At 40.2% G+C, this 24,129-nt stretch overlaps 1 protein-coding gene across 8 annotated transcripts in view; it reads right to left on the reverse strand.

Moving 5' to 3' along the window:
- Positions 1-1,414: 1,414 nt before the first annotated feature.
- The window catches only part of LOC133571119 (kalirin-like), a 69,372-nt gene continuing 46,657 nt past the window's right edge, over positions 1,415-24,129 (reverse strand). For 5 of the 8 annotated variants that reach the window (XM_072916616.1, XM_061924197.1, XM_061924201.1 and 2 more), the window contains 19 exons: positions 23,845-23,947; positions 22,359-22,520; positions 22,127-22,289; positions 17,159-17,215; positions 16,986-17,089; positions 16,272-16,403; positions 16,083-16,196; positions 15,936-16,006; positions 15,496-15,562; positions 15,308-15,411; positions 14,196-14,265; positions 13,954-14,040; positions 13,804-13,896; positions 13,695-13,745; positions 13,464-13,541; positions 7,295-7,480; positions 7,053-7,224; positions 2,726-2,871; positions 1,415-2,661 (listed from right to left, as the gene is read on the reverse strand). In XM_072916616.1, coding sequence (XP_072772717.1) covers positions 2,476-2,661; positions 2,726-2,871; positions 7,053-7,224; positions 7,295-7,480; positions 13,464-13,541; positions 13,695-13,745; positions 13,804-13,896; positions 13,954-14,040; positions 14,196-14,265; positions 15,308-15,411; positions 15,496-15,562; positions 15,936-16,006; positions 16,083-16,196; positions 16,272-16,403; positions 16,986-17,089; positions 17,159-17,215; positions 22,127-22,289; positions 22,359-22,520; positions 23,845-23,947 — 2,146 coding nt within the window. In that variant the 3' untranslated portion in view covers positions 1,415-2,475. Of the gene's footprint in view, positions 2,662-2,725; positions 2,872-7,052; positions 7,225-7,294; positions 7,481-13,463; positions 13,542-13,694; positions 13,746-13,803; positions 13,897-13,953; positions 14,041-14,195; positions 14,266-15,307; positions 15,412-15,495; positions 15,563-15,935; positions 16,007-16,082; positions 16,197-16,271; positions 16,404-16,985; positions 17,090-17,158; positions 17,216-22,083; positions 22,290-22,358; positions 22,521-23,844; positions 23,948-24,129 lie in introns of those variants that run through there. The other 3 variants (XM_061924195.1, XM_061924194.1, XR_012051415.1) reach the window with 3 other exon arrangements.

Consider the following 24,129-nt stretch of genomic DNA (forward strand, 5'->3'; position numbering starts at 1 on the left):
TATATATATATATATATATATATATATATATATATATATTGTCTAAAAACATGGACATATATTTTTTGCGTGCTGTGTGATAAAAATTGAAGTGCAGTATCTGTGAACTTTAAACTCTTGTATCTCTAATTAGGTAAATGAGTTTATGACTTTACAACTTCTCTTATTCACATCTCACAGTACTTTGACCTTTAACTGCTGACACTAACTCAAGAGAAGTTGTTTTAATGTAGTATGTAATGTAGTCTAACATAGTGTCTTCACTTGTTTAATGTAGTATGTAATGTAGTCTAACATAGTGTCTTCACTTGTTTAATGTAGTATGTAATGTAGTCTAACATAGTGGACTATTATAAACATGGACTATTACAAACATGGACTATTATAAACATGCACTATTACAAACATGTACTGCAGTACAGTTGAAGGCAACATACTTGCTACATGATTATTATATTTAATGTCTTCCTTCAACTTCTTCTTTCTGCCTCTAAAAGATTGAATGTACAACTTTTGTATGACGAATAAATGACTTCTCACTATTTGCCATCAAATACACACTTTCTATTGGCAAAACATCTGCTGTGTGTGTGTGTGTGTGTGTGTGTGTGTGTTCTGGCCATGCTTACTTAATGGGGACCAGTGTTGGGACTAACGCGTTACAAAGTAACGCGTTACTGTAACGGCGTTAGTTTCGGCGGTAACTAGTAATCTAACGCGTTATTTTTTATATTCAGTAACTCAGTTACCGTTACTACATGATGCGTTACTGCGTTAGTTTACGTTACTTTTGATGTAGTATAAAGTGTGTTTTATCGGAGCGCTGCTGTTTCATCCTTCTGATTCTTCTTGTGTCACAAGCCGGAGAAGAGAGAGAGACATGCGCCCTGTGTGAGTGTGAGTGTGGGGAGGGAGGAGAGGGAGGGAGGGGGGGGGCGTGTCTGATCATGGCGGAGCCAGAAGTGGAGTTTGCTAACATGGAGATATTTTCACTACTTTTCTTTTGTCGAGCACAAAGAAAAGAACATTTTAGTTCAATGTAAATTGTGCTTTGGATCAAAGATGCCATCTACTGCCCAAAACACGTTCTTAAACCCAAGTGACGCCCATGCACTTCATGCACATATTTTATCGTTTGCAGCATTTTTCTTTCACATTTGATTACAACCTGCAGCGTTCATTTTAATTTGCTGTATTTTGCCATGGCATTTATTTTTTATATGGTAGTTGGATTTTTTTTCTTTTGGAGCGTTTGAATGTTGCTGTAGTTTTTAGTATGGGGTCAGAATAGAAAGAAAGAGAAAAGAAAAGGTATATTGTTCATTTGAAATCTATCTGGCTATGTTTACAACACGACTGGTTGAGGGGAGGGAAAAGAAGCAAACAGGATGTAGAAATATTCATGACAATGGTCTCGGATGAAAAATGAACTTTATTACAAACATTTGACACAGAGCTGTTAAGTCATTTTAGCAGCTTATAGAAATAACACTGGTTGCTTGCTTGCTTGCTTGAGTCACATCTCATCTTGCTCGTGTGCTTTTCATCACCTTATAGTGCTCTCTAGTTTCACCCTTTCAATTGCACTACATAAACCTCCCAAATGTAGCATGTCACAAACATTTTCAATACAGTGCGTTACATTCCACCTCAAACTCTTTGTAGTGCGCTATACTCTGCCCTCGCCCATACCAGTCCTCTGCCTTTGAGCCCAAAGCCAACATGGCGACTCCTCTTCAATGTAAACTGGTCAAAAGTGGAGCGCTGCAATGGCCCTCAAAGCCAGGCTGCATAGTTCCTTAAGGACCAGGGTGTTGTCTGAGAATGGCACCAGGAGAATCGCAGGCAGACAGGTAGAGAGGTTGACAGGAAACAAAGTTGGACAAGGAGGGACAGAAAAGGTTTTCGAGACGGGGAATAGTGAGGCTGAACGGGCAACAATTAAGACAAGAGATTGAAGAAAGACAAATCAATCAGAAGTGTTCAGCCGTCTCATTGGTGGACAGAAACAAGAAATGCATCCTCAGAATGTCCAAAGTGAGCAGAGCTGCACACACCAAGGTGGCGCCATCACTGACTAGCAGGTGGAAAGAAGAAAAACAATGTGGTGGTCAAGCAATGCTACATCACCTAACTGCTAGTGAAAGAACACAAGGTGGCGCCACTAAGACACACTCTGACACACCCACACTAGGAGTTCTCTTTTGTGCTGAAAAAACTATTCTATCAGTCTTCAGTATTTTCTAGTATTCCAGTCTTTGTTTTACATACTATTCACATGACAGCATGGAGACTCGCTCACTGCCACTCATCCACAGAAAAGAAAAGTTGACTTCCTGGGATCTCAGCCTGGTGTTGGCGGCTGAAAGACCACGTCCTGATTGGAGTTGGACACTAACGAGAGGGCCGGTCTACATGAGCTGTGCTACAGTGTGTGTGTGTGTGTGTGTGTGCGTGTGTGTGTGTGTATATGTGTCAGTGTGTGTTGAGTGCGCTTCGTGCCACCCAGCCTTCAGCGGCCGGTGAGTCGCTGTTGGCCGGGCGGTACACAAGACTCTGACCCTGCTGGTTGGAGGCCAGAATCTGAACCTTCTCGCCTTGGAACACGGAGATCTCGTCTTCATGCACGGCCACAAAGTCCTCAAGCACCAGCACCAGCTCCTAGGGGTCACAGGTCATGAGTAGACATGGCAGGTAAGAGGGCATGAGCTAAAGTTTGGCTCACCTGGTTGTCGTGATCGCTTTCTGGCGGAGGCTGAGAGGCGTGTCCATTTGGTGTGGGCGGGGCTAAAGGTGATCGTACCGATGACAGTGGGCGGATCACTGATATCCCGCCTTCCTTCTTTTGGTACTCGATTGGAGATTGGAGAGCTATTGAAAGATGTCATCCATGTTTAGTGACCAAAGTGAAGGCAATATTGGGAGTCACTGGGCAAATGTTTGCACTCAGGGGCCACATTGAGAGACAACATGTGTCTGGGGGGCCAATGTGTATAATTGATATATAAACATTTAGCTCTACAGTATGTGTCTTTTTTCCAGGAACACTAGAACCAAAAGTCTCATAGAATTCTAAATAAATGATCACAGACTACTTCAAAAATGTAATGTCATTTTACAGATTTTTACTGGATGAGACACCCAGAATGAACATGGAAATAAAGAAAGTGGGATTTACAATCAATAAAAGACTGAATATTATCTACTTAGCAGACAGAAATAACAATATAGATGTCTACTTGGCAGACAGAAATAACAATATAGATGTCTACTTGGCAGACAGAAATAACAATATAGATGTCTACTTAGCAGACAGAAATAACAATATAGATGTCTACTTAGCAGACAGAAATAACAATATAGATGTCTACTTAGCAGACAGAAATAACAATATAGATGTCTACTTAGCAGACAGAAGTAACAATATAGATGTCTACTTAGCAGACAGAAGTAACAATATAGATGTCTACTTAGCAGACAGAAATAACAATATAGATGTCTACTTAGCAGACAGAAATAACAATATAGATTAGGGCTGAAACGACGCGTCGACATAGTCGACGTCATCGGTTACGTAAATACGTCGAGGACGTTTTTGTTCGTCGACGCGTTGCATATTTACGTCACACTACCGTCATGGCGGAGCGCAAAGCAGACGATGCGAGCGAGGGGAAAAAAGCATGCCTAAAGTCATCAAAAGTGTGGGAGTATTTCAATAAACGGCCTAAGAAGAAACGCTACTTTTACTCTGCTACTTTTATCTACATTCAGCTCGCTACTCGCTACTAATTTTTATCGATCTGTTAATGCACGCTTTGTTTGTTTTGGTCTGTCAGACAGACCTTCAAAGTGCCTGCCTTACTGGTGACGTTTCACTCCGTTCCACCAATCAGATGCAGTCACTGGTGACGTTGGACCAATCAAACAGAGCCAGGGGTCACATGACCTGACTGGCTCCGAGCTAACTTCGGGTGTTACCATTTAGTGGTCAATTGTACGGAATATGTACTGTACTGTGCAATCTACTAATACAAGTTCCAATCAATCAATCAAAAGTGTGAAGGAAAAAAGACCCTTTTTTTATTTCAACCGTAAAGACTGACTGCACAGTTCCTGTCTTCACAATAAAAGTCCCGCCGCTCCATCGCGCCTGCGCTTTCAAAATAAGAGTCTCCGAAAGCCAGCGCAAACAAGCTAGCAAGCTACGGAGTTTGCCGCCAATGTATTTCTTGTAAAGGGTATAAAAACGAATATGGAAGGTGGACAAATAAGATGCCAAATAACAACCACTTTCATGTGGTATTAGACAGAAAGGAGGAACTTTTTTTCTCCTGCATTTGAAAACGTGGACGTTACCAGCACTGCTTCCTGATTACAATCAATGCAAGTCATCAGAATCAGGTAATACACCAACTTATATTCTTGTCTTCATGAAAGAAAGGAATCTATATGTTAAACATGCATGTATAATTATTAAAACACCTTTAACATGTAAACAAAAACGGCAAAATAAATAAATATAAATTATATACTGTATATATCAATGTATGTATATATATATATATATATATATATATATATATATATATATATATATATATATATATATATGTGTGTGTGTGTGTGTGTGTGTATATATATATATATATATATATATATATATATATATGATATGTGTGTGTATGTTACTCAGTACTTGAGTAGTTTTTTCACAACATACTTTTTACTTTTACTCAAGTAAATATTTGGGTGACTACTCCTTACTTTTACTTGAGTAATAAATCTCTAAAGTAACAGTACTCTTACTTGAGTACAATTTCTGGCTACTCTACCCACCTCTGCTAATAATGTTGTTGTATGCACACTGTGTCGAGCGGAAATGGCCTATCATAGCAGCACAACGGCAGCGTTCTTGCCATCACCATCAACTAGTCAATCGTCCGCGTGAGTATACGTTGTCATCATTACACAAAAACATGAATGTGTCATTTGTATCTGCGTTGTAAATTCATAAACTAAAGCACCGTTTCGCTCTGAGAGGAGCGTTTGGCGTGCCTGTTCAGTGTTTACAAAGACGCGCTCCTCTTTAACGCTAACGTTAATTAGTTGTGCAAATACCTTTTACAACATTAACAATTACGTATACTATGTACAAACCAACAATTAACTTTCACTTTAATCATACTATCATTGTTGTGTTATTAAGCAAAATAAGCAAAAGTTTTACTTTTGTTGAAATGTTTACACTGTTGTTACAGAATATTTCGTTTTGCACTTTTTTGTATTGGATGTTTATCTTTATTTTTGGACATTTTAGCAAATAAGCAATACTTTTACTTTTGTTGAAATGTTTACACTGTTGTTACAGAATATTTCCGTTTTGCACTTTTTTGAATTGGATGTTTATCTTTATTTTTGCACATTTTAAAGCAAAATAAGCAATACTTTTACTTTTGAAATGCTTATACTATTGCAGAATATTAAGATTTGCACTGGATGTTTACTTTTATATTTGCACATTAAAAGCAAATAAGCTACTTTTAATTTTGTTAAATGTTTACATTGTTACAGAATATTTTGTCATGTTGTTGTCAATGTTGACTGAGTGGCCATACTTTTTTTTTTGTAAATAAAAGCCATGCCTTTTGAAAAAACTGGCCTACATTTATTTTTTCATCTTCATTTTAAATAAAAAAAATAATCGGTAAAAGGAAAAATAATCTATAGATTAATCGAAAAAAATAATCTATAGATTAACCGATTAATCGAAAAAATAATCTATAGATTAATCGATAGAAAAATAATCGTTAGCTGCAGCCTTAATATAGATGTCTACTTAGCAGACAGAAATAACAATATAGATGTCTACTTGTCAGACAGAAGTAACAATATACATGTCTACTTAGCAGACAGAAATAACAATATAGATGTCTACTTAGCAGACAGAAATAACAATATAGATGTCTACTTAGCAGACAGAAATAACAATATAGATGTCTACTTAGCAGACAGAAATAACAATATAGATGTCTACTTGTCAGACAGAAGTAACAATATAGATGTCTACTTAGCAGACAGAAATAACAATATAGATGTCTACTTAGCAGACAGAAATAACAATATAGATGTCTACTTAGCAGACAGAAATAACAATATAGATGTCTACTTAGCAGACAGAAATAACAATATAGATGTCTACTTAGCAGACAGAAATAACAATATAGATGTCTACTTAGCAGACAGAAATAACAATATAGATGTCTACTTGTCAGACAGAAATAACAATATAGATGTCTACTTAGCAGACAGAAATAACAATATAGATGTCTACTTAGCAGACAGAAATAACAATATAGATGTCTACTTAGCAGACAGAAATAACAATATAGATGTCTACTTAGCAGACAGAAGTAACAATATAGATGTCTACTTGTCAGACAGAAATAACAATATAGATGTCTACTTAGCAGACAGAAGTAACAATATAGATGTCTACTTAGCAGACAGAAGTAACAATATAGATGTCTACTTAGCAGACAGAAATAACAATATAGATGTCTACTTAGCAGACAGAAATAACAATATAGATGTCTACTTAGCAGACAGAAGTAACAATATAGATGTCTACTTGTCAGACAGAAATAACAATATAAATGTCTACTTAGCAGACAGAAGTAACAATATAGATGTCTACTTGTCAGACAGAAATAACAATATAGATGTCTACTTAGCAGACAGAAATAACAATATAGATGTCTACTTGTCAGACAGAAGTAACAATATAGATGTCTACTTAGCAGACAGAAATAACAATATAGATGTCTACTTAGCAGACAGAAATAACAATATAGATGTCTACTTAGCAGACAGAAATAACAATATAGATGTCTACTTAGCAGACAGAAATAACAATATAGATGTCTACTTAGCAGACAGAAATAACAATATAGATGTCTACTTAGCAGACAGAAATAACAATATAGATGTCTACTTAGCAGACAGAAGTAACAATATAGATGTCTACTTGTCCGACAGAAGTCATGTGTACTCACCAGACAGAAAGTTGTTCTGCACCTCCAGCAGGGCGCTGATGTTGTCCACCCAGGTGTTTTTGATGCTTGTGGACGAGGCCTGCAGCGTGAAGCGTGCTGCTGAGTCCCGAGACCACAACACAAACTTGCATAGGTCTCCCTCTGCACTCTCCTGCATGGCCAGGTAACTCACCTGAGTTTGGACGGAGGGCATTCAGGTTAACACTTGAACTCACCTTAAGCAGAGTAAAGCAGTGGCTGACCTTGATGCTGTTTTTAAACTGGTATTCAGGATTGTTGGATCCTTTACGGAGGAGCTCGCTGAAAATGACAATCTGCTCAAAGAGGAAAACATGGCGCTCTTTGCTCCGAGACAAAACTCCTCCGTCCTGCTCCCAAACGCAGAAAGTCTCCTGTTGCAGCAGCTTACCCTGAGAGGTCAACTTCCCCTGCAGACAAACATGATCATGAAGTGCTACCTGAGAGGTCAACTTCCCCTGCAGACAAACATGATCATGAAGTGCTACCTGAGAGGTCAACGTCCCCTGCAGACAAACATGATCATGAAGTGCTACCTCGCTTTTTCTTAGTCATCTCTTCCAAAATGTGCAACCAAAACTGAATCGTGTAAAAACTCAATCCATTTTTCCTCTCAGATAAAATGAGATGGATCAGTTTCACACAGCCGAAAAATGAAGACAAGTCATTTGACAGAGAATTATTATTATTGTACATGCAAAACCATTTCAATACATATACATGATGAATGAAATGTTTAAAGACACATTTAACAGCACCTTGATGAAATATGGAGAGTGACCCACACTGACACACCCTTCATACCACTACAAATACAAGAATACAACAAATACAATTAATTATACATTTCCCATTACCCTTTTGAGATGTGTTTAATTTAATGTTCTTTTCTTTTTTTGTGAAATAATAATATTGCCATTGAGCACATGACTGTTTTCTGGAGATATGTATGTATATTATGTACGACATGTTTGTATATTATGTACGACATGTATGATATGTATGTATATTATGTACTATATGTATGTATATTATGTACGACATGTTTGTATATTATGTACGACATGTATGATATATTATGTACGACATGTATGATATGTATGTATATTATGTACGACATGTATGTATATTATGTACTACATGTATGTATATTATGTACTATATGTATGTATATTATGTATGACATGTATGTATATTATGTACGACATGTGTGTATATTATGTACGACATGTATGATATATTATGTACGACATGTATGATATGTATGTATATTATGTACGACATGTTTGTATATTATGTACTACATGTATGATATATTATGTACGACATGTATGATATGTATGTATATTATGTACGACATGTATGTATATTATGTACTACATGTATGTATATTATGTACTATATGTATGTATATTATGTACGACATGTATGTATATTATGTACGACATGTATGTATATTATGTACGACATGTATGATATGTATGTATATTATGTACTATATGTATGTATATTATGTACGACATGTATGTATATTATGTACTACATGTATGATATATTATGTACTACATGTATGATATATATATATATTATGTACTACATGTATATGTATGTATATTATGTACTACATGCATGATATATATGTATATTATGTACTACATATATGTATATTATGTACTACATGTATGATATATATGTATATTATGTACTAGATGTAGTATTTTGTTAAAGGAAATAGTGAATGTTGTGATGCGTCTCTGAAATTAATGCGTGGCCGAAATGCTTCAAATGAACTAAATAGGTAAATATGACATGTTATTATGAATGTGCCTGTACATTACATACATACATACATACATACATATATACATACATACATACATACAGTGTGTGTATAAAATGTTGATGGAGGTTTTGGGATGTTTTTAGAGCGAATAGATCAAATCCCCGTTGCCTGCATTTTTAGCCGTCTACAACAAGCCATATATTATAAATTACAAGTAGAGATGTCCGATAATATAGGACTGCCGATATTATCGGCCGATAAATGCTTTAAAATGTAATATGGGAAATTATCGGTATCGGTTTCAAAAAGTAAAATGTATGACTTTTTAAAAACGGACGTAGGAGAAGTACAGAGCGCCAATAAACCTTAAAGGCACTGCCTTTGCGTGCCGGCCCAGTCACATAATATATGCAGCTTTTCACACACACAAGTGAATGCAAGCATACTTGGTCAACAGCCATACAGGTCACACTGAGGGTGGCCGTATAAACAACTTTAACAATCCAATCCAATCCACTTGATTTACATAGCACATTTAAACAACAAAAATGTTTCCAGACAGAAGACCACACAACTCACGAAGTGTTAAAAGCCAGAGAATAAAAGTGGGTCTTAAAACAAGACTTAAAACAGTCCACTGAGGGAGCAGTTTGAACATGGAGGGGCAGAGTGTTCCAGAGCTGAGGGCCGACCACAGAGAAGGCCCTGTCTCCCCTGGTTTTAAGTCTGGTCTTGGGCACCACGAGCTGGAGCTGGCTCTCGGACCTCAGAGCGCACGCAAGAGTGTAAATTTGGATGAGGTCCGAGATATACTGAGGTGCCAAGCTTTAAAAACAAACAGTAAGGTTTTAAAATCAATTGTAAAATGAACAGGGAGCCAGTGGGGTTATATGCTGGCGTTTCCTGGCACCTGTTAAAAGTCCTGCTGCCACCTTCTGGACTAACTGCAACCGGGAGAGAGCTTTCTGGCTAATGCCAGCATAAAGTGCATTGCAGTAACACAGTTACAAATATGCACCACACTGTGAACCCACACCAAACAAGAATGACAAACACATTTGGGGAGAACATCCGCACCATAACACAACATAAACACAACAGAACAAATACCCAGAACCCCTTGCAGCACTAACTCTTCTGGGACGCTACAATATACATCCCCCCGCTACCCCCTAAACCCCCCCACCTCAACCTCCTCATGCTCTCTCAGGGAGAGCATGTCCCAAATTCCAAGCTGCTGTTTTGAGGCATGTTGAAAAAAATAATGCACTTTGTGACTTCAATAATAAATATGGCAGTGCCATGTTGGAATGTTTTTCCATAACTTGAGTTGATTTATTTTGGAAAACCTTGTTACATGGTTTAATGTTTTTTTATTTGTATTTCTTGTGCGGCCTGGTACCAATCGGTCCGGTGTACAACACAGCGGTGGTTGGGGACCACTGGTTTAATGCATCCAGCGGAGCATCACAACAACATTAGGCATAATAATGTGTTACTTCACGACTGTATGTATCGGTATCACTTGATAATGGAATCGGTAATTAAGAGTTGGACAATATCGGAATATCGGATATCGGCAAAAAAGCCATTATCGGACATCTCTAATTACAAGGCATAAAAAAAGAGAACAATTATATTTTCTTGTCTCACATAGGGATTGTGATTAATAAGCACAATAAAAAAAAAAAAAAAAGGGCAGTTCCTCTTTGAAGCTGGAATCTGGCCTTACTCTAAAATAGGAATATGGCCCAAAATCTACACCACTATTTGGCTACTTACGTATACGGTAACATATTGTGCCATTTTCAATTGTATTATTTTCTCAAAACTATTATTAATCTACTTGCTAATTTACTTTTAATATCTGGTTCTTTTCTGTGGTAGCCGGTCAATAAGCACAGTTTGGATATATTACATCAGTTTTAGTTTGGGGCAATTCTAAAAATGTGGGTATGGATTCAATACCAAGTAGTTTACAGGGGGAGTTTGATTGATTGATTGAAACTTTTATTAGTAGATTGCACAGTACAGTACATATTCCCTACAATTGACCACTAAATGGTAACACCCCAATAAGTTTTTACACTTGTTTAAGTCGGGGTGCACTTAAATGGATTGATGATACAGATATATACTATCATCATAATACAGTCATCACACAAGATCATCATCAGAGTACATACATTGAATTATTGACATTATTTACAATCCGGGGAGGCGGGAGGGTGTTAGTTTAGGTTTGTAGCTGCCTGGAGGTGTTCTTTTAGTGCGGTTTCAAAGGAGGATGGAGATGCCCTTTCTTTTACACCTGTTGGGAGTGCATTCCATATTGATGTGGCATAGAAGGAGAATGAGTTTACAACTTTGTTAGATGGGAATCTGGGTTTAACGTGGTTAGCGGAGCTCCCCCTGGTGTTGTGGTTATGGCGGTCATTTACGTTAAGGAAGTAGTTTGACATGTACTTCGGTATCAGGGAGGTGTAGTGGATTTTATAGACCAGGCTCAGTGCAAGTTGTTTTACTCTGTCCTCCTCCCTGAGCCAGCCCACTTTGGAGAAGTGGGTAGGAGTGATCTGGAGGTCTAGAAGTCATCTGACTAGCTTGTTCTGGGATGTTTGAAGTTTAGATTTGAGGGTTTTGGAGGTGCTAGGGTACCAGGAGGTGCATGCATAATGGAAAAAGGGTTGAATGAGAGTTCCCGCCAGAATCTTCATGGTGCTTTTGTTGACCAGAGAGGAGATTCTATAGAGAAATCTCGTTCGTTGGTTGACCTTTTTGATGACCTTGGTTGCCATTTTATCACAGGAAAGATTAGCCTCTAGAATGGAACCTAGGTAGGTGACCTCATCTTTCCTGGTGATAACAATGTCACCCACTTTTATAGTGAAGTCACTGACTTTCTTAAGGTTGATGTGGGACCCAAACAGGATGGATTCAGTTTTACCCAAGTGTATGGATAGCTTGTTGTCAGCGAGCCAGGTGCAAGTTCTACAGAGTTCAGCACTGAGGATTATTTCCACCTGTGACTTGTCCTTGTCTGACACCAGCAGGGCCGAGTCATCCGCAAACAAGAACGATTCACAGTCGCATGCTGATGACAAGTCCTTTATGTATATTAGGAACAGTAAAGGCCCTAATATACTGCCTTGGGGGACTCCACAGCTCATTGAGAGGGGGGGGGACATGGTGCCGTTCACCTCTACCACCTGTTCCCTCCCCTCCAAGTAAGATTGCATCCAGCTCCATGAGGTTTTGTCAAATCCGATTGCTCTGAGCTTATCCAACAGTATAGTGTGGTTAACGCTGTCAAAGACCTTCTGAAGGTCCAGCATGACCATGCCCACGTCCACCTCATGTTTCATGTGCTCGCTCACATAGAGAAGGCATGTGTCAGTGGAGTGGTTAGTTCTGAAGTCAGATAGAGAAGGCATGTGTCAGTGGAGTGGTTAGTTCTGAAGTCAGATAGAGAAGGCATGTGTCAGTGGAGTGGTTAGTTCTGAAGTCAGATAGAGAAGGCATGTGTCAGTGGAGTGGTTAGTTCTGAAGTCAGATAGAGAAGGCATGTGTCAGTGGAGTGGTTAGTTCTGAAGTCAGATAGAGAAGGCATGTGTCAGTGGAGTGGTTAGTTCTGAAACCGGATTGTAATTTGTACATGAGTTTATTAGTGGCAAGGTAACTATCGACCTGTTCATGAACTATTTTTTCCATTACTTTTGAAATGGAACTGAGAATAGTAACAAGTCGGTAGTTGCCAGGTTCTAATTTGTTTCCTTTTTAAAAGAGGGGAGTTACTCTTCCTATCTTGAAATCTTTTGGTACTTGGCCTTGTGAAATTGAGGTTTATTGGAGTATTGGACAGAATAATACGGATACTTTAAATGTTCCAGATCATTGAATGATTCCATTTTGTTTTTTACAATTACAATCAGACAAAAGCAGAGGATTACTGTGCAACAATATCAGTTCAACATAGAAATCATTTCCTACTAGTAGCTCTGATTTAAATCCTTTGTTTTTCACTCTTTGTGCCCTCCTGCGTCCAAGGACATATTTCCTGAGTTTGTAAACGATAACAAAACAGACATCGGATTCATTTGATAGTAAAAAATACTAACTTAACCAGTATAGTATTGATGGTATACTAATAACTTACTTGGTATACATTATGCGCTCCTTCTCTGGTTTATGTCCAATGTGCAGACATAGCCAGAATGTGTCATCAACATGCATGATCATCTTCTAACGATAGTATCAAGAGCTCTATTGTCTGCCAAATTGATATCATTCATAGTCTATATTACGCAATTCCACTCTATCTGTTCTTCATAGAGACTGAGTCACTGAAGTTGTTTCTTTGTTTGGGCACTCTATTTTGGGAAATGATAAGTGGGCAAACGTACCAGTTTGGCCATAGGTACACTAACCATGACTGCATACCAAAACCAGGGCAAACATTTTGCACAAAACCAAATGATATGAAAAACAGGGTGTACAAAAACCGAGGTACCACTGTATTTGTCATTGGTGGTGTCAATGTCTGATATTACTTCTAGTGAATGACAACACAAGTCGATTTTTGACTGAAGATAATAAATACTTCCTCATACCTCGTATCCCTGCAAGCGACCCAGATTCATCATGTCATTGCAGCGCTTTGGCACCAGTGACATCAGCTCTACTGCTTTCTACACGCACACACACACACACACACACACACACACACACACACACACACACACACACACACACACACACACACACACACACACACACACACACAGTGTTTCCAAGGTCTAGCCAGTATTTTCTGCAGTTCAGGCAGCATTTAGACAACTTACCTCAATCTCTTCAGAGTCTAGCCCGGCTTTGGTCGTGTACTTGAGGAAATCCTGAGAAGTACACAAATCATAACAACTGGACTCATGTGTCAAAAGTGATGTGGCTAACCTTCAGTAGCAGCTGATACTTGGTTATCCTCTGGATGGGTTTGATCAGGTAATCACTGATGGACATCCTGCAGCTGATCTCATGCTGGATCTCCTGCATACACACAGTGTTGCTCTTCTGGAATATAAACAGCTCTCATAGGTCATTTACCTCAAAGAAGGTCTCGTACTCCATGACAATGTACTCTGAGCTGGGCTTGTTCTGACAGTAAACCACATACATGTGCAGGCGACGCTCCTGTAGTGAAACACACACACACACACACACACACACACACACACACACACACACACACACACACACACACACACACACACACACAGAGTTACCGTTGTGGCATCAAATAAAATATGAAAAAGATGAAGTTTGGCCCCCCCAAGTAAACAACTCACATGTTTAATGAAGAGGTCTGCCAGAAGGTCGTGGTTCTGGATGCAATGCTCCAACTCCAGCAGAAAGAAACTAGAGGACAACTTATGGTGAGTGCCACTATCCATGGTATGTGCGTGCACGTGTGTTATACACCTACTATGTGTGTGTTATACACCTACTATGTGTGTGTTATACACCTACTATGTGTGTGTTATACACCTACTATGTGTGTGTTATACACCTACTATGTGTGTGTTATACACCTACTATGTGTGTGTTATACACCTACTATGTGTGTGTTATACACCTACTACGTGTGTGTTATACACCTACTATGTGTGTGTTATACACCTACTATGTGTGTGTTATACACCTACACTATGCATGGTATGTGCATGCACGTGTGTTATACACCTACTATGTGTGTGTTATACACCTACTATGTGTGTGTTATACACCTACACTATGCATGGTATGTGCGTGCACGTGTTATACACTTACTATGTGTGTGTTATACACCTATTATGTGTGTGTTATATACCTACTATGTGTGTGTTATACACCTACACTATGCATGGTATGTGCGTGCACATGTTATACACCTACTATGTGTGTGTTATACACCTACACTATGCATGGTATGTGCGTGCACGTGTTATACACCTACTATGTGTGTGTTATACACCTATTATGTGTGTGTTATATACCTACTATGTGTGTGTTATACACCTACACTATGCATGGTATGTGCGTGCACGTGTTATACACTTACTATGTGTGTGTTATACACCTATTATGTGTGTGTTATATACCTACTATGTGTGTGTTATACACCTACACTATGCATGGTATGTGCGTGCACGTGTTATACACCTACTATGTGTGTGTTATACACCTATTATGTGTGTGTTATATACCTACTATGTGTGTGTTATACACCTACACTATGCATGGTATGTGCGTGCACGTGTGTTATACACCTACTATGTGTGTGTTATACACCTACTATGTGTGTGTTATACACCTACACTATGCATGGTATGTGCATGCACGTGTGTTATACACCTACTATGTGTGTGTTATACACCTACACTATGCATGGTATGTGCGTGCACGTGTGTTATACACCTACTCGCGGTGCCAGTCGTAGATCTGTTGGATGTTGCCAAAAACAACCTTGTCTTTTCCTCTCATGTCCTCTGGAATCCCTCTGACATCCAGCCGGGACATAAAGCCCTATGGTTTGCGCACACGCACATTCTTTTCAGACACTGCAATGGCGCGTATGAATTGAGAATGTGTACAGGTTTTCTATTTCACCTCAACAATGATGCCCAAGTCCTTCACGTAGTCCTTCTCAGATTGGACCATTTCATTCACCACAAACCTACACACAGATGAACTTTGTGTACTGGGCTCTTCTTTAATGACTGAGTGTGTCCTACATGCGTCCTCTCAGAGCTTTGTTTGTGTACTGGGCTCTTCTTTAATGACTGAGTGTGTCTTACATGCGTCCTCTCAGAGCTTTGTTTGTGTACTGGGCTCTTCTTTAATGACTGAGTGTGTCTTACATGCGTCCTCTCAGAGCTTTGTTTGTGTACTGGGCTCTTCTTTAATGACTGAGTGTGTCTTACATGCGTCCTCTCAGAGCTTTGTTTGTGTACTGGGCTCCTCTTTAATGACTGAGTGTGTCTTACATGCGTCCTCTCAGAGCTTTGTTTGTGTACTGGGCTCTTCTTTAATGACTGAGTGTGTCTTACATGCGTCCTCTCAGAGCTTTGTTCCGCTGCTCGCTGTCCGACTCATTAGAGCTTTGGTCTGAATCCAGCGCCTGTGGACCAATGACAGGCAAGCAAATGGGGGGAAAAAAACAGCAGAGATGTCATAAAGTTACTATTCAATGTTACCTCTGGGTTGTTGGGATCCTTGATAATCTGCATGGGAGGGGGTAAGGGGGTGTGTCCTTCTTCCTCTGGCTCCTCCTCTCCGCCACTTTGCCCTTCATCTTCTTTTTTCACCTTCTGTGCACATCAATCAAGATACAAAAGCATCCACTGTGGTTTGTGCTTGCTCTAATCCATGCAGGTTGTGTGTACCATTGTTGAGTTGCCTAGAAGGGGTGTGGTCACTTCTGGCCTGTTGTCCCGCCTTCTGTTTCTGATTGGAGCTTTTTTCTGTCCATCGACTTTTCCTTGACTCAGCCTCCTAACGGGACTAGTTAACCAGCGCTGTGACCACACACACACACACACACACACACACACACACACACACACACACACACACACACACACCCTTTAAATGACTCAATATAAGTACTGGATCGGGATTATTTGGTATATTTCTACATCTTTTTGGATCCCAGTAACATTTGTCTGGTATAATCACAGACTGTGTTGGTCTAGTCAGAATAGAGTTGTACTGACTTTGTACTATTTTGTATTTGATACTGGTCTAGTATGTCTACTGGGTCTAATCAACCCACAGTGGTTTTAGTCTTTTTAAATACTGGATCTAGTTGGATCATGGTGATACTGGTCTGGTATATTTACTGAACCTACTTGGATTACTGGTTTGGTCTAATTACTGGATTTACTTATGCCGAAGTGGTACTGTTTTGGTCTTGTTGGAATGCAGTTGTACTGGTCTATAGTACAGTAATAAGTCTGATTATATTTATACTGGATCGACTCAGACCACAGTTTTACTGGCTTGCTCTTGGCTTCACAAACCCAGTTGGCATGTCTGGACAGTTTTGGCTACAAAATGTGTGAGCGGTATCAGCATAGCTCAACTTGAATCCTCATTACCTTCAGTGTGTTTCCAGTTCCTGAACCACTACGTTTTGGCCCTGGTGAACTGGCAACACCTCCCGGTGCTCCGCCCAAATTGTAGACTACGGGAGACGTCCCACCTTAGAGGGGGGAAAAAAGTGAGGTCAACTAGTTGCTGTAGTGGGTAGTTTATTTGCATTGTGTCTCACTTTGAGTCGGGTGACCATGCGGCCCGGATGTCTCTGGGGTCAATTGGCCAGAGTCTGCTGATAAGACCACACACACAAATACATACTTAATCACAATGCATTCAACATCCTGTGGGGTGGAGCCAATTCAAGTCAAATTCCAATTCTTTAAATGAGTTGTGTCACTTCCCGACGGCATACAAGTACATGCCACGTGCCAGCCTGCTTCAAAAAACCAAGGACTACAGGACTTAATGACTACAGACCTGTCGCCCTCACATTTGCGATGATAAAGTCTTTCGAGCGCCTTGTGCTCTCACACCTTAAAGAGATCACTGACCCCCTCCTGGACCCCCTACAGGTCTCCTGATGACAAGGTCCACCTAGCCCTCCACTCCATTCTGAAGCATCCTGTTTGTGGATTTCAGCTCTGCGTTCAACACTATAATCCCAGCCCTGCTCCAGGACACGCTTCCCCAGTTGAATGCGCCGGACCCCACCTGCAGGTGGATCCCAGACATCCTGTTTGACAGGACACAGCAGGTGAAGCTGGGGAAAATGTCTTGGACAGAAAAACCATAAAGACTAGCTCTCCTTGGTCTTTCTCCTCTGCTCTTCTCCCTGTATACAAACAGCTGCACCTCCAGCCACCAGTCTGTCAAGTTTGCAGATGACACCACTTTTATTGGACTCATCTCTGGTGGAGGTTGATCATCTGGTGACTTGGTGTCGCGAGCCCAACTATCTAAAAACAGTAGTGGACTTCAGGTCAAATGTAGCAGCCCACGGCCCCATCATCATCCATGACACCACGGTGTCTAAGGTGGAGTCTTTCTGCCTCCTGGGGACCACCATCACCCAGAACCTCAAGTGGGATCTGAACATCACCTCCCTCATCAATACTTCCTGCAGCAGCTGGATGACACCATTCTACACTGCCATCATCAAGTCCATCACATGCAGCAGCAGCACAAGATCTATTCAACCAATCATCCGCTCTGATAAGCTGCAACCTCATCACTCCATCATGACCTGTACACCTCCAGGACCCTGAGGCAAGATCTCTCCTTTGACAATCTCCCCTCCGCTCCATCAGGACCAAAACATCTCCACTCAAAAGGTTTCTTCCCATCTGCTATTTTATGTACTTAGTTCTTCCTTTCCTTTCAGTAGTTTGGTTGCAATCCTCGAATGTCAAGAAATTGGGAATGATTTATCCTAGGTTTGGTCCAATAATGACAAAGTAAATAATAAAGCTACAGGTGATGATCTGGTACAGAGGTGGCAAAAGCAGAGTCCTCACTACTGTATCCTGTTCACAAAGCATCCTCTCACACCACACTTCCACAGCAGGAACTTTACAGGTAAATAGTAGTTCCCACTATGTTTCCACCAAAAAGTACCCGGGTAAAATTAGTTCTTCGGCAACTTTTTTTAGCTCCTGCCAGCTGGGTGGGACTTTTGAAAGGTTCCTGGAATCTTATGGAGGGTAGGATGCGCTGTCCAATGCTGATTGCTTGGACACAGTTGGAGCGTTCCTAAAACGTATGTTTGGAACACAATAGCTGCCATTACAGAATGCTACACCACCTGTTTATTTTCCATTTCTTGTGTTTTTCTATTGTCACATACTTCACCACGGAGAGAGAGAAGAACGAAAAAAACAAACGTTCTATGTGCAGGAAAAGTTGTGGGGCATCTCTGTGTTGAAGAACACTGATGAGGAGATATTATCTTGTGTTGAAGAGATATTATCTTGTGTTGAGGAGATATTATCTTGTGTTGAGGAGATATTATCTTGTGTTGAGGAGATATTATCTTGTGTTGAGGAGATATTATCTTGTGTTGAAGAACACTGATGAGGAGATATTATCTTGCAGTGTTTTCACTCAGCAGTAGTCCTTCAACTACATGCAGCTCTATTCTATTTGACAGACTTCATTTCAATACGCCAAGCTAGGAGAAGTGTTGAAACGTACTTACAGAGAAGTATGAAGTATTCAGCTGCGTACGACTCTTTGTTGGAGAAATGTGAAATAAAGTACACAGTTTACTTTGTTACATGTTGTAAAAGCAGTTAGTGACACTATTGTGTAGTCAACCTACTGCTAATGCTAACGTGTTGTCAGCGTGAGATAACATTTATTCTTTATATTTTGTCATTTCCAGCTCAAATGGACGAAAATGAATCGCCTGACCCTCATGACTTTGTCATTTACGGTACTGACAAATTCTACTTTTTGACTGTTGGACATTGCAGACTAATGCCTGATTTTTTATGAACAATTCGCTACACTTTATTATTTTGCATATTATTGTTTCAGTGTGAACATGAAATATCTTGTCTTTGCAGTCTATTCAATTGAATATAAGTTGAAAAGGATTTGTTGTATTCTCTTTTTATTGACCATTTACACAACTTCACTGCTTTTGTAGTTTGCATTTCACGTGTTTTTTGCTTCTATTTAAAAGCGTTTGTCTGTCAATTGTAAGAAAAGTTCCATATGCTCTATCAACACATGAGATGTGTTTTCTCGGGTCCAGCATGTTTGCAGATGCCGAGCAACATGAAAGATGGGACGTATGAACACATGAATGTTCCGTACACATTTCTATGTGGTAACGCTAGCTGCTACACAAGAGGAAACCTGTGTGTCCAGTTCAACACGTCTGAAACATTCCTGCAACACCTTGCTTGCTGTCATTGTTTAACGGGCTGACAAAGAGAAAATACTAGAACCCACCTCGCTCATCCTCACACACAATCCATCTCCACACGGCAGAACAATTCCAGCATGCACCTGTACCTCGCTGCATGCTTCCATGCATTGAGCAGAAGTGGTGAAGAGAAGTAACACCGTGGTCATCAACATCTACTGTATACCCAACTTCAGCACAGCATGGAGCAGGGGGCGGGGCTTAGATGAAGGCGTGTGATTCTATGCTGAGACTGATAGGCTAACTGCTTTTTGAGTTAAAACAAAATGTTTTTGGTCATAAAAAAACACATTTGAAAGGCAAAATTAAAAATAAAAGTATTTCAATAGAAACTAGATGTATCCATTTCTGTAGGTAAATATGGTTTGAAAGGTGAAGAGCAACATTTGTACTGAAATGTAGTATGAATCTTAAAATGCTAAGGGTTGGTATACCTAAAAAAGGTAGCATTCTTTCAAGAGGGTAAAAAGTAACAGAATCCGTGATTATTAACTCTAAATGTAAAAAAAATCAGCTAAACTGTTAGTATGAACAGTTAGCATACTTCTAAGATGGCGGCAAGTAACAGGATAAATGATTGTTAGGTTAACAAGTACCAAATTAGCTAAAATGCTAGCATAAACTGTTGGCATGTTAAAATTTGCATTATAACGGAAACAGCTAGCATACTTCTAAAAACAAAATCCATGATTATTAGGTTAAAACTTACAAAATTAGCAAAAATGCCAGCATAAAACGTTAACATAGTAATATTAGCATGCTAACATTAGCATGGTAACAGCTATCATACTTTCAAGATGGCACCAAGAAAGTGGAATGGCTTGAATCGGTTGAAAAATGTGTCGATTGTGAAAGTTTGAAAAATGGCCCATCCATTTTTAATGGGATACATTTCCTGGAAAACTGGGAATTTTTTAAAGAATTGTTGGTAAAATTGTTTGTATCGGTTGAGAAATGCGGAAATTGTGGGACTTTGAAAAATGTCCCTGGAAATTTGAAAATTTCTGGAAACTTATTGTAGCACACTCTGGAATTACTAGAATTTTGGGAAAACCGAGAATTTTCAGGAAAAATAAAATAAGTACATTTAATGTCCTGAGTAAGAGGAATGTTTTGATGGTTGGAGTTGGTTGAAAAATGTGGTGAAACCCAAAGAAAAAAGGGTGGATTTTGGGCTTTGGAAAACCGGGATTCTGGGAATTCCTGGAATTATTTGACACCTGAACATTTTCTAGTTTTGATAACCAGGATAAGTTGGAATGGTTTGAATTGGTTAAAAAATGTGGAAATGTAAAAAAAAGTGCCATTCATTTTCAATGGGAAAATTTCCTGGAAATCTGGGAATTTTTTGGAAAAATGTTGAAGAAGCGTTAAGGATTCCTAAATAGGCTGAATATTTGAAAGTTGCAATGGTGTGAATGGCATGAACAGGGATGAAGTCATGAACAGGGATGAAGGCATGAACAGGGATGAAGTCATGAACAGGGATGAAGTCATGAACAGGGATGAAGGCATGAACAGGGATGAAGGCATGAACAGGGATGAAGGCATGAACAGGGATGAAGTCATGAACAGGGATGAAGGCATGAACAGGGATGAAGGCATGAACAGGGATGAAGGCATGAACAGGGATGAAGGCATGAACAGGGATGAAGTCATGAACAGGGATGAAGGCATGAACAGGGATGAAGGCATGAACAGGGATGAAGGCATGAACAGGGATGAAGGCATGCAGAGCCAACATCTAGTGGACATGCAGAATGAAATGAAAGAAGAAATATTTGTACACTAGTGAGAAGATGACACACACACACACACACACACACACACACACACACACACACACACACACACACACACACACACACACACACACACACACACACACACACACACACACACACACACACACACACAGTCAGGACCTGCAGCTTCCTGCTGTCCTACTCTGACACACACACACACACACACACACACACACACACACACACACACACACACACACACACTCTGGTGGCCTATTTTTTTTCTGCGGTTTCGATAGTTTTGCTTTAGTCTACAAGTCATAAATGTAACATTTGTTGGGAACATTTCAGAATCGATGTCCTGACAATACAACAAGCATTTTAAACCTTAATGTTGGGGATCCACTGAATTATTCAGAAGATCCGGTCAGAGACAGGAAGTGACACAAACTTAGTTGTGCAGAATATTGTAACAGGCCTCACCTGGCCTGTTGAGGACCCCTCCCTCAAGGCAGTCAACCCTTACCAGCAATTGCCATCAGAGATGAATTGGAAGCATTGAAGGAGGAGGTGGTGGTGCAGGAGGGGGTTCCTCCCGAGGAGGCGGGGGAAGCTGGGACTAGAGTGTCCATGTCGGCAGCACTGTGGGAGTGGGAGAGGCAGAGGGCACTCATCGGTAGCAAACCCTCCTGGCAGGAAAACAATCCAAAGTTGAAATGAATGAACACACAGTGTGGACGTGTCTCGCCCTCCCTCACCTGTTGTGGCGTTTGATCCGTGGTTCTGACAAGACACCAACCCTGTCTCTCAGCCGAGCGCTCTACCAGCTCCACTGTCTGACCACAGCGGACGCTGATCTCTCCAGGCAAGGCGGAGGAGAAATCCAACAACACCACCACTAACTCGCAACCTCCCGATAGCTGGAAACACACCAAAAAAGTAGCAAGGCATGTGGCTTGAAGGGTGAGAGGAGTTGGTCACTAAAGGTTGCAAATCGATGGCAAAGTGGACTGTCTTTAAACAGAAAGTCCAGAGAGGTCCTAAGTCTTATCAATCAATCAATCAATCCATGCTTGATGGAAAACCTCAAGTTTAGTAGCGCGCCATTTGCGTTCCAGCTTTCTACATGATAATTTATGGGCTCTAGTTTCTTCTGTAAACCATGGGGTGCGCCTTTTAGGGGCTCTTTTAAGATTTAGCGGTGCTATACTATCAATGGTGTCGCGCAGGGCGTCGTTAAAGTTGTTAGTGAGGTTATCAATAGAGCCGACATATTTTGGGAATGGTGCCATTACCGAAGGCAGTAGGCCAGCAAGAGTCATCGTTGTGGCAGCATTAATGTTGCGGCTGCTATAGTAGTTATTATTATTAGTTTGTTGACAAAGAGTCAGAACTTCAAATTTTATAAGGTAATGATCGGACATTACTTTAGTATACGGGAGTATCGTAACTTTGGAGGTGGTGACACCCCTGACCAGCACTAGATCTATCGTATTACCGTTGCGATGCGTAGGTTCATTTATTATTTGTGTAAGACCACAGCTATCAATTATAGTCTGGAGCGCCATGCACTGAGGGTCCGATGGGGTATTCATATGGATATTAAAGTCCCCCATTATGATTATATTGTCGGCGTGCGTCACTAAATCAGCAACGAACTCTGAAAATTCACTGATGAAGTCCGAATTGGTTCCTGGGGGGCGGTAGATAACAGCCAGGTGGAGAGGCAGCGGTGTGACAAACCTTATAGTAAGCACCTCAAACGAGTTATATTTATTATTTAGGTTCGGGGTAAGATTAAAGTTTTTGTTGTGTATGAGTGCGACTCCCCCACCCCTTTTAATGGGACGGGCAATATGTGCTCCAGCATAGCCAGGAGGAGACGCCTCACCCAGCGCAAAGAAATCGTCTGGTTTGAGCCAGGTCTCGGCGAGACCAATGACGTCAAGATTATTGTCTCTAATGACCTCATTAACTAATAACGTTTTGGAAGATAATGATCTTATGTTTAAGAAGCCCATATTATAGGTAGTGGGCTGTTTTGAGGAGTTTTTGTTGAAATTATCCGTAGTAGCAATATTAATAATGTTGCGTTTATTATGTGTAGTGCACTTTAAATAATTTCGACCATATCTAGGAATTGATATCAGTTCCAAAGAAACAATGTTTTCTTGAAGAGTCACACCATTAAGGAAGGAAACCCCCTCACACACCCAGCTACAGTGGTGAGGTCATCCGAGATACCTTGTCACTGTCTGCAGTATTTTGTGATGTTCTGGAGGCGATAGAGACGGTGTCAGGCTGACTGCTGGCATCACCCAGACTGTCAGCGTCCTCGCTGGTTTCTCTGTCAAACAGTAAGAGCAAAAAGAGCTAGACGTTGGTAAAAGCCATATAAGTGTTCCACCTTTGATGGCCATCTTAATAATGAAGTTGTTAGAAATGTTCTAGATGGATTGGAGTGTGTAGACCACGGGTGTCCAAAGTGTGGCCCGCAGCTAATTGTTTACCGGCCCGCCGCACGTTCTG

This window comes from Nerophis lumbriciformis, linkage group LG28 (genome assembly GCF_033978685.3).
Source record: "Nerophis lumbriciformis linkage group LG28, RoL_Nlum_v2.1, whole genome shotgun sequence".
NCBI classification, from domain to species: Eukaryota; Metazoa; Chordata; class Actinopteri; order Syngnathiformes; family Syngnathidae; genus Nerophis; species Nerophis lumbriciformis.